This window comes from Rhinoderma darwinii, chromosome 1 (assembly GCF_050947455.1).
Source record: "Rhinoderma darwinii isolate aRhiDar2 chromosome 1, aRhiDar2.hap1, whole genome shotgun sequence".
NCBI lineage: Eukaryota > Metazoa > Chordata > Amphibia > Anura > Rhinodermatidae > Rhinoderma > Rhinoderma darwinii.
Genome location: NC_134687.1, coordinates 376,020,455 through 376,032,805, shown reverse-complemented (window position 1 = coordinate 376,032,805; position 12,351 = coordinate 376,020,455). Strand labels below are relative to the sequence as shown.

Below are 12,351 nucleotides of genomic sequence, written 5' to 3'. Positions count from 1 at the left end.
TGTGTGGCACTACCTACAAAGGGGCTGTGGGGCACTATCTACAGGGGGAATCTGTGAGTGGCGGGCTGATGGTCATTTTAGTGAGAGTGGCGGGCTAATTGCTACGATTTGCTGCGATTTTGCAAAAATTCCACTGAGCCAAAAAACGCAAGATAAAAGACAAAAAACCTGGAAAAATGCAATGTTTGTAATGCGTTCTATTTATCCCCAATGACTTCCTGCTAACATATGTCTGCAGCATTTTTTGAAACCCAAAAGTCTCGCCAGTTGTCGCATCAAAAAAGTTTTTACACTTTCTGTCAACATTATGAATACCCCTGTTGTCAGCAGAATTTACAGCACACTTCTGAGCTATGTTAAAAACGAATTAGCGAAGAACCACGGAGCACGAGTACTGTCTTGATGGACTGGGTCTATTGTCAACACTTTTATCATAAGGTCAGCGAAAAGTGGTTTGCAAGTCAGTCATATCTCTGAGAAGAGCTAAGGGAGACAACGGCTGACATTTTCCCTGAATATCTTGAGAAACTCCCTAGAAAGCCAAACATCTGCAAAGCTGTAATTGCTGCAAATAGAGGATTCATTGGTGAATGAGGCCATAAGAGATAGAAATTAACGTATGGACTATAATTTCTAGCCTATTTAATGGTACAATGATAAAACAAAAGTATTAGGCTATGTTCACACTAGTGCCATGGCTTCCGATAATGATGGAGCCATGGAAGCTATGACAGATTCTCTTTGCCAATTTCCCAGTGAATACTGACGCATCCCAGTGATGTATGATGGAGTCCATCAGGATTTCGTTGAGGTGTCTGTATTTTTGATAGCAAGAATAATGACACAGACTACACTAATCTTGCCATCAAAACCACTGAATCCTCTGATTGAAAGGGAAAAACTGAACTGTAATGTGAACAGATTAAATTCTTTCAAACTTTTTTCCCGTAACTTTTGCACTCTAGTGTACATTGTCATATTTAATACCTTTTTATGCATTCGTTTTAAAAGGTCTTATAAAAATCGTACAAAATTATAGTCGTTAAAGCAGCTCGTAAAATTGCCAAGTGCCTGTTCATTAGGACCAAGGTATTTAGATCTCTCGATCCCATTGTATGGCCAGCTTGGAGAGGTTGTTTGCGATACTCACTTAGTTTGAGAAGGTTTGTTCATGTCATTGGAATATGTATGCAGCCTGCGCACAGTATACACTCAATGTCCTATAATTGTAAGTGTGGGTTGCTGATTGTGTTATTGTAAATGTTCGCAACCTGTACACTCATACATCTACATCATCTCCTGCATTGTTTTTGTGAATCAACATAGTTTGTGCAAAAAAAAAAAGAGAAATATTTTATACTTAGATGGTTTGAGGAAATGTTTACAAACTCTAGAATTAGAACATTGGGGCATATTAGTCATAGATTGAGAGATATGGCGATTTAGTGCAATTATGATCATTACTGTAAGTAATGCATGTTTCTACAGACTATTAAGCCATTTATGTGCTGGTGTTTTTCATAAAAATATTTATATAGTTTTATTATTTCAGGTTAGATTTATATAAAATAAATATTAGACCTTGAGGTCACTTTATACAGGCAGACTTTCTGCCTGGTAAACGGGTGCCGATCAACAATACAGCATATCGATCGGCGCACAATTGCTCCACATAAACGGAGCAATAATCGGAATGTATAGGGGTGAACGATGGTTAATGCGATCGTTCGTCCTCATACATTTAAATATTGTTGGCAGCACATCTCCGGTTTCCACGGAGAGAAGTGCTGCTGGCAAGTTACCATTTTTATGTCTGCATAAAAGATACGACTAGCGTCAGTTTGTCGGTTTATCGCTGCCGTTTACACAGGGCAATGATCGGGAACGAGGAGTGCTCATTCGCCCGATCATTGGCCCATGTAAAAGGGCTCTGAATCTAGAAGCATATTCCTTTGCAAATATATATATTTTTTAATATGCTTTATGTCTTTTTTTTACAAATGACATGAGATGTACGACATTGCCTCATTTAATAAAGGCCCAGACTTCTAAACAATGAATATAATATGACTCCATTATTCTCACTTATAGTATAATTATCTGGCCTGATTGCATAGTTGTTGTGCTGTCAGATTTCAACACGAGCAGCTGCCTCCAGGCGATTTTTCTCACAGAACCGCCATACAATGTTGGTGGTGTGATGTTCACTGCTGTATTCTCAAAGAAGAGATCTAAGAAGAAAACATCCCCATTAGAAGGTTTCCACTAAACTTATAGTCTGCAAGAATCCCTTAGAGTGTTTATATACCCAGCACAGGAAGATGTTTAGAAACCCAGCACAGGAAGAATTAGTTCATTCATGTACTGCATTTCATGTATCCAAATACATAATACACTTGACAAGGGTTAACACAGGGCTTTAGAGAAGCATTTATCTAAGGCGCTGTTCACATCTCAACTTTCCCTATGTTCAGTGTATACCTCAGTGTATGCTCCCAACTTATACACCAAATGTGTCCATAGGGTATAATGGGACCGATATATGCCAAAATAATGTCCTTTTGGTATGAGTTCAGGCGATAGATAGATAGATAGATAGATAGCTAGATAGATAGATAGATAGATAGATAGATAGATAGATAGATAGATAGATAGATAGATAGATAGATAGATAGATAGATAGATAGATAGATATGAGTAGGATAGATAGATAGATAGATAGATAGATAGATAGATAGATAGATAGATAGATAGATAGTGCATGTCGAGCCGAACTGGGCAGATTCCCACTACACCTCACAATCCAGAAGAGGGCGCTATCATTCTGGGCCCATCTACATAGCAGCAGGCAAAGTTCCTATCACCATAAAGCCTTGCTACACCAAGGGGTCCCAGGTAAACCAGGCCCCCCAGAACATCTCACCCTGACCCGGCCTGAAGAAAATGCCACTCAGCGCGGCCTAACAAAAGCCGAAATCAAGAAGACAATAAATGAGGGCCAAGAGGAGTATATCAGTGACTGGAGGAACGACATAAAGACATCCCAGAAACTGACAATATACCAGAGTCTACAGCGAGAATATAAACTGGCGCAATATCTGGAGAAACTGCCAAACCCCAGAGACAGACAGATCCTGAGCCGCTACAGACTGAGCGCCCACAACCTGCTCATCGAATCTGGGCGCCACAGACAGACGTACAAGCCCAGGGAGAGCCGACTGTGCCAACAGTGCAACCGGGAGGCCGTGGAGGATGAGGCCCACTTCCTGCTACACTGCTCCAAATACTCAGCAGTGAGGGACACTCACTTCAGGAGACTCTCTGATCTCTTACCGGACTTCAGCTCCATGGAAGAGGAAGAGAAACTCTACATCCTGCTGGGTGAAGAGGAAAACACAGTGGGCATAGCGGCACAATATGTCACTGAATGCCATAGACTGAGAGAGACATGATATGCCATGGACTTGTATAACCCCGACCCTAGATGTGTCCCTATCCCCCAATCCCTCAGTCCCTATCCCTCATTCCCTTACTTCTTACTTGCTTTGGCAATGTTAATATGTATTTGGTCCTGCCAATAAAGCTTCTTTGAATTGAATTGATATGAGATAGATAGATAGATAGATAGATAGATAGATAGATAGATAGATAGATAGATAGATAGATAGATAGATAGATAGATAGATAGATAGATAGATAGATAGATAGATAGATAGATAGATAGATAAATACATAGATAGATAGATATGAGATAGATAGATATGAGATAGATAGATAGATAGATAGATAGATAGATAGATAGATAGATAGATAGATGATAGATAGATAGATAGATAGATAGATAGATAGATAGATAGATAGATAGATAGATAGATAGATAGATAGATAGATAGATAGATAGATAGATATGAGAGATAGATAGATATGAGAGATAGATAGATAAATAAATAGATAGATAGACAGACCGATAGATATGAGATAGATAGATAGATAGATAGATAGATAGATAGATAGATAGATAGATAGATAGATAGATAGATAGATAGATAGATAGATAGATAGATAGATAGATATGAGATAGATAGATAGATAGATAGATAGATAGATAGATAGATAGATAGATATGAGGTAGATAGATAGATAGATAGATAGATAGATAGATAGATAGATAGATAGATAGATAGATAGATATGAGATAGATAGATAGATATGAGATAGATAGATAGATAGATAGATAGATAGATAGATAGATAGATAGATAGATATGAGATAGATAGATAGATAGATAGATATGAGGTAGATAGATAGATAGATAGATAGATAGATAGATAGATAGATAGATAGATAGATAGATAGATAGATAGCATAGAAAGCACATCCCTGTAAATGTCAACCAAAGTGAAAGCATATTAGGGGTGGTGCTTCTTGGAGTAGTCTTGAATAGGTTTGTCCAATCCCAGCTTTATATGCAAATACTCATGTAACCAATCTGGACTAAAAGACAAAAAACGAAAGCCAAGTCCCCAGTCAGGATAAAACCCCTCAGCCTGACTAATACTCTACTTTGTTTCACCTGTGTTGCAGTAAATAAGGTTAACATGTCATCCGAAAACAAGGGAAAATCTGGCGAGAAATGTGCCCAGTTTAGTATTCCTACTCCTCTCAGCGACTTGGAAATCAAATACACCAAGGTAAGAAATAATCTGTTATTTAATGCTCTGACTTTGTTCTTTGGACAGTTTATGCTTTATTCTTGCTTTCATTATTGTTGTTTTAATAATTAGATTAGATTTATAAAAAAAGTTGTTTTTTTTAGCTTTTCCAGTACTCTGAATCTAGCTATATATTCCTTTGCAAATATCTATAATCCAGCAATGAAGAGGTTAAGCCATCTAGTGTAGAGGCGGTTATGTAAGTGACCTTTTTAAACATACGCAAACTAGAAATAACACTTTACAAAACATTCACACACTTGCAAGCTGCCTCCAAGTTCACACTGGGACACATTGACTTGTTAGCAGGCCAAGATGCTATATAAAACCTTATAACTGACTCACGAGATACAGGCGTAGCAGAGCTAACAGAGCTAAGTTTGTCATCTGGCACAACATAAGGTAATAATGTTACCTGTGGTTTTACAGGTAAACCAATGAGTGAAATGAGAAGTTCAGCTCTGCTGCATCTGTATAAAGTGAGTGTTGCAAATAGAATACAGATAATATAAGAAAAATATATTCTCCGGCTCCAAATAACTATACTCACTAATATATACGTTTTAGGCTGCGTTCACATCTGCGTCAGGGCTCCGTTCCGTCAAAATTTTCTGTCAGAACGGAGCCCTGACTGACACAAACTGAAACCATAGGTTTCCGTTTCCATCACTATTGATTTCAATGATGACGGATCCGGTGCAAATGGTTTCCGTTTGTCTCCGTTGTGCAAGGGTTCCGTAGTTTTGACAGAATGAATACTGTAGTCAACTGTGCTATTGATTACGTCAAAATGACGGAAACCATTTGCACCGGATCCGTCACCATTGAAATCAATGGGGATGGAAACGGAAACCTCTGTCAGGACCCAGATGTGAACGCAGCCTTACCCTGCAGAATATTTCAATGCAAATTAACTATTGACCTTGTGTACTTTAGACTCGGTGAGATAGTACAGGAATGCAGGTCCGGGAACGTCCGACCTGTTTGGTGAAATTAGTTTCTGGCTAAATGTAACGCAGTGTGATCTTAAAAACGACTTCAGTGCATGGATCAGCAAACATGTAGAAAGCTGAGCAACTACATTTGTGGTACGCTGCTTATTCCAACTCCCTATTTATTCTTTGTCCTAGAGCACAAACAGGGTGCACAAACTCTACTGCTCCTGCCATCTCACTTAAATAAGGCCACTTTCACACAGGAGTATTCTGGTCAGTATTTTGCTTCAGTATTTGGAAGCCAAAACCAAGAGGGGAACAAAACATGGAAGAGGTGCAAATCTTTCCATTATCCTTCTCTCTGTAGGTTCTACTAGTTTTGAGTCCCAAATACTGATGTAAAATACTGACCAGAATACTGCTGTGTGAAAGTGCCCTAAGGCCTGATTCACACGAACGCTGCGCATTCACGTCCGAGGTGCATCCGTGCTCAGCGCTGCGGGACGCGATGTCACGCATCCCCCATAGTTGAGAGTCTATGGAGGGATGCGTGACGCGTGAAAAGAACGGACATGTCCTATTTTCACACTGACCCTTCACACGGTCCGTTGAAACAACGGCTATGTGAATGGCCACATTGAATAACATAGGTCCGTGGGATGGCCGCTGTTGCAACGGCCGTCCCACGGACGTTTAACACATTCGTGTGAATCAGGCCTTAGGGTAAGACACATGTCGTGGTTTTAGTGCAGCCATTTCCAAAATCCGCTGTTTTTGCACCGTTTTTTCCGATAATCGTGCCAAAACTGTAGTAAAACCCCAAGGTGCCATGCAGCTGTGTCAGCTGAAAATAACAAAAACTGCATTGATGCCCATGAATGTTCAAAAAATGTTTTAATACACTGGCAGGAGGCAGAGATCTATAAAATAATGAGAAATTGAAGCAAAAAGTATATTAGAAAGATGCATAACTTTTTCAGCATACAATAAATAAGCACCTCTAACTTATGAAGCCTAATTCCATTGAATAGATTAAAATTCAAGTATAGTGGCAATTAACCCCAATGTGCCAACTTTGCCCCCTTACAGGGGTCCAGGAAGCTGAGATTTAAGGATTTATTTGGCAGGGTGACGCACACAAGAGAGATGTTGTTGTCCAAGACCTTCTTTTCCTAACAAAATAGTGGTCCTCTAGGAGTCAAATCTAGATTTGTGACCCTATAGAGCTGCTATTTGTTAGGAAAGGAAAGCACCAGTGACCATCAGTGACCACAAGGTCTCAGTTTGAAGGCCATGCCAAACAAATGTTCATATCTCAGCTCCCTGATCCAAGTGATTTTACAAGTGTTAGGCTTTATTCACACTTGCCGTGATCGGTCTGTGAGATATGGACCGTATGTCGGCCGCATTTCCAGTACTGAACACAGTTTAGGGAGACTTACTCCTAGCATCATAGTTATCTGTGATATTAGGAGTCCCTGCCTCCATGCGGGAATACCGTCCCATGCTATAATCATGATTTCAATACAGGACGGTAGTCCTAAAGCGAGGCAGTGACTCACAGCGTCATGGATGACTATGATGCTAGGAGTATGGCTCTCAGAACTGTGTTCGTTCTGGGAAATGCGCCCGATATACGGTCTTTATCTCACGGATAGAACACGGCCTTCTGGATAAGGCCTTAATGTGCGTAATGCTAAAACTGATCAGTTCCGAACGATGACAATCTGTTCCATGAGTCAAAATACTTATCGTTCCTGCTTCAAAACTTCCCTCAAACGTTAGTAGTAACCTTTACAATCATAGCATTTACTTTACATGGGTCCAAGAAAAATAAGCATGGGCCAATGTAAATGCACAACGGGGCAGATTTACTATTGGTGCTGTGCCAGAATACTGGCCTCCGTTGCACCTTCTTTAAGGCGCAAATCATTTTAGATACAAATCAGTTTAGATACATTTATCAATGAAGTGTGCAAAAAGAACAGATGTTTGCGACATGCCTGAAAAGGGGGCATGCCTCAGCAGAAAAAGCGGCGCATCTTACATTTTGGCAAAAAAAAAAAAGGGGACCAAAATAAGCCAGCCAAGAGGTGGTATAAAGTTAGACAGAAGTGTCTAAAGGTGCATGAAATTCATCATCCAGCAATAGCCACTGTGATAAATTTGGTGCATCTAGTCTAATTCTAAGCTGTTTAAACCTAAAATACTATTAGTAAATGTGCCCCATCATCTCTTAGGATACAAATGGGATTCCATTGGAAATATCTCTTTATGCCCCTTTGCTGACGAGTGTTTCAGTTGTAAAATAATGAAAAAAACGACTGCGATACAGATTACAAATAAAAGATTCTATGTTTAATACTTGTAACATCTATATAATACATATTGCTGGAATTGTCTCTTAACTGGAGGTCATGTTTTCAGTTTGTAGAAGAATAATATTGAAGTATCCACCTTGAGAATTCCTTGGGATTTTTCATTCATAACGATAATGCCACTTTGGGGACTCTGTTTGATCTGAACCTCTGAACTGTGCAGTAGAAGAATCTTTTCAAGGATTTAATTTATAGCCCTGGTGAACTGTGCAGGACGAAGGTCTTCATTTACAGAGTCTAGGTGTGGCAGCCTTAGGCACACAATATCAAGTGTCCTCTAATAGTGTAGCTCAAAATTCATCCAGACAGTTCCCTTCACTTTCTACAATGCAATAAATGGACATGAAGATATTATGAGGTCTTCTCCATTCGAATAGTTTTAGATTTTATGACAGCCAGACAGTGGCTTGAAGGCTTTGTACACCTTTGACATTTTTTAACAAAAATGTCTATCAGTATGATTGGTGCAACTTTCAAAATGCTTTTTATTATAAATGATTTTTACTTTTTGAGAGGCAGCTGCTCTGTATCCTGGATACATAGAAGCTGTATTGTGCGCTAAGACCTGAATCTGTCAGGTCAGCAGGACTGACAGGTTCAGTGACAGCCGGTCCTGCGTGTCTCTGACACACTGGATCTACCAGTAATCTATCACATCTAAATTATGAACTTAGATGTGATCAATAGCAGCTCGATCTTGCATGTTAGAAACACACAGGAACCCGTCGGACCCGCTGACCTGACAGATTCAGGTCTCAGTGCATGATACAGCTGCTCTGTATACAGGTTACAGAGCAGCTGTATCTCAAAAAGTAAAAATAATATTTAATAAAAAGTATTTTGAAGTTGCACATCATACTGATTGATTATTTAAAAAAAAAAAAAAGATTTCAAAGGTGTACCTAGCCTTTAAAATTTATTTAGACCCATAAATCAGACCCAGGACAAAACCGTAAAATAATTTCAGACCCTAGACCAGACCCCTAAATTAATCAGACCTCTAGATTAATTCAAACACCAGATCACACTCCTAAATCTGACCCCAGAAGCATAAGTCAATTCACACCCCAGAACAGACCCCAAATTTCTTTGAATCCCCAGACCCGACCCCTTAATTAATTCAGACCAGACACCTAAATTAGTTCAGACCTGAGATCAGACTCCTAAATCAGACCCCAGACTCCTAAATTAATCAGACCTCAGATCAGACCCCTAAGTCAGACCCCAGACCAGAATAAAAGAAAAAACATGCATTTACTTACATCTCTTACACACAGGTCCTGACCGCAGCCAGAATGAAGTCGTCGTATGCGCTTTAGTATACAACGTCCTGATGCTGCTTAGCATTAGTACCTTGTATGATAGATAGATAGATAGATAGATAGATAGATAGATAGATAGATAGATAGATAGATAGATAGATAGATAGATAGATAGATAGATAGATAGATAGATAGATAGATAGATATGAGATAGATAGATAGATAGATAGATAGATAGATAGATAGATAGATAGATAGATAGATAGATATGAGATAGATAGATAGATAGATAGATAGATAGATAGATAGATAGATAGATAGATAGATAGATAGATAGATAGATATGAGATAGATAGATAGATAGATAGATAGATAGATAGATATGAGATAGATAGATATGAGTAGGATAGATAGATAGATAGATAGATAGATAGATAGATAGATAGATAGATAGATTAGAGGGATAAAGGTGCATAAATGGGGGTACTTCGACTCTGGCTAAAGCTTGCTATATTTTTAGGGATTCCAGATCGATGTTTTCTAAATGGCTTGTCATTCATTGTTGGTCTATGAAGTTAAAATTGAGGATCGATCTCTGCTTTGATCTGTTGCCTGGTTTCAGGCTTCTATTTACGAGATGCATATCTTTTATTTGGCATGAATGATTTTTTTAAGACTGCACACGACAACAACCCAAAAAATTAAACGCAGCAACTTTTCCACAGATATCAGCCATCCATCACGCTTGTTTGTGTCACATAATGACAATGACAGTCTGCAGAATATGTATAAATTGGGCTTTTCAGCCATTCAAAATCCCTAGTGTATGGCAAGCTTAACCTGGGCTGGGAATGCCGAGATGCCTTTCCTTTTATGCAAAACCAATGCTGAGCATCACCAGAACTAGCACCTGAGCATCACCAGAGCTAGCACCTGAGCATGACCAGAGCTAGCACCTGAGCATGACCAGAGCTAGCACCTGAGCATCACCAGAGCTAGCACCTGAGCATCACCACAGCTAGCACCTGAGAATCACCAGAGCTAACACATGAGCATCACCAGAGCTAGCACCTGAGCATCACCAGAAATAACACCTGAGCATGACCAGAGCTAGCACCTGAGCATGACCAGAGCTAGCACCTGAGCATGACCAGAGCTAGCACATGAGCATCACCAGAACTAGCACCTGAGCATCACCAGAGCTAGCACATGAGCATCACCAGAGCTAGCACCTGAGCATGACCAGAGCTAGCAGCTGAGCATGACCAGAGCTAGCACCTGAGCATGACCAGAGCTAGCACCCGAGCATCACCAGAGCTAGCACCCGAGCATGACCAGAGCTAGCACCTGAGCATGGCCAGAGCTAGCACCTGAGCTTGACCAGAGCTAGCACCCGAGCATCACCAGAGCTAGCACCCGAGCATCACCAGAGCTAGCACCTGAGCATGACCAGAGCTAGCACCTGAGCATCACCAAAACTGTCCTTAAAGAGCACCCAAATCAAACACTGACAGGATATTGAGGAGTTACATTTGTTTACTAATTGCGAATTATGTTCTATAACATAACAACAACTCAGATGATAGATTTTAGTAGCATAAAACGTTAATATTTGAGAATTTCTATATATTTTTCAAAAAAAGTTTGAAATTGTCTCCAGAATGAATCTATATATTAGGACAACTATAAGATGCTTAATAACTTTAAGCTAGTGGGTACAACAGAACCCTACCGAACAGCTGTCAAACTCCATATTAAAGTCACACAATGTACGTCACACTTCTTATTGATCGGCCACGAATGAATTCTTGACTTACTTTACAGGACAGGCCTTAATGAGCTAGTCCCATACCGTGGGCACAGGCAGCATTTTGGGCCCCCAACACAAACCTGTCGCTACATTTTGTGCCACCATAGAGTGCATCAATGAGACAATGCTTTTAAGGGATAAGAGCGGAAGTACAGTATGGGCCCATAGAATTTTATGGAAGCCATATTTGGGATCCACATACAATGGATCCCAAATACGGCTATGTGTATGACATTTGTTTTCCTGTCACCTGTTATTACCTTTAAAGAACCTAGAACTGACAATGTGTTTGAGCCCTTTGAGTATTCTACATAGGGAATTGTATTCAGGGGCTGTCTCTTGATGATTGGATGGAGGTGTTCCCATGTCACAAGTGGCCATATGAGGAGGCAAGGCTATGTTAATTCATACAACAAACATTGGTGGGAAACTCACTGCTCTCGGAGCCCTTGTGGATACGGCTGTTTCCGATGCACCAAGCAGGAAGTTTACGAGACCTCTTTACACCAAACCATCTTACATGAGAATTTCTTGACACAGTTACATTCCCATTTTCAACAGTGGGAAAGATAAGAGTCAATGACAGAGCAAAAGGAAGGGAGAGGCGCGGAAGAAGTAGTCACATGGGAGTTTGATGGGTGGTGCCTCTCTGTTGAATCCCTGGCACAGCAGAAGGCCAGATTTTAGTCTGTCCCAGGAAGAGCAGAACAGTTGGCAACTATGATATTTCCACACAGTAAAACAGTATATCTTTAATGGGTGGAGTAACGCTGATGGAGATTTTCTCTATATTAAATATTTCTTACCAAAATGGTGGAGCGATAACTGCCACCCTAGTTACTGCAGTTTACTCCGAATCATCAAGTGCTATTCATTTGCAGCATGTATATTTACAAACTTCATTGACCTTTGAGATACAAATAGAGATAAACTCGTTTAACCCCTATGGGGAGAATGCGACTTCTAATACGAACAGTTGCATTGACTAACATTAGCTCTATATTTGAGTCTTCTAGATATAGAGCTTTCCTTGAATCAAAGATCTCACTTGCATAAACATGATACAGCGAGACAGATTTGTACCGTCTTGGCGCACAGAAGTATAATGTATAAATATAAAATGATATTTTGCTCATGTGGAGCCACTGCTATAAGTGTAAAAATCAGTTCAGCTTGGTTAAGGCAGTACAGGCCACCAAAATTTGCTCCGCAGGTTTATATTGTACATAGCTCCTATTGGCTGGCATAATATAA

At 39.9% G+C, this 12,351-nt stretch overlaps 1 protein-coding gene across 1 annotated transcript in view; it reads left to right on the top strand.

The window, feature by feature from the left end:
* The first annotated feature begins 4,517 nt into the window (after positions 1–4,517).
* Positions 4,518–12,351, top strand: part of ALDH1A1 (aldehyde dehydrogenase 1 family member A1) — a 68,044-nt gene continuing 60,210 nt past the window's right edge. The window contains exon 1 of the mRNA XM_075828119.1: positions 4,518–4,691. Coding sequence (XP_075684234.1) covers positions 4,599–4,691 — 93 coding nt within the window. The 5' untranslated portion in view covers positions 4,518–4,598. The remainder of the gene's footprint in view (positions 4,692–12,351) is intronic.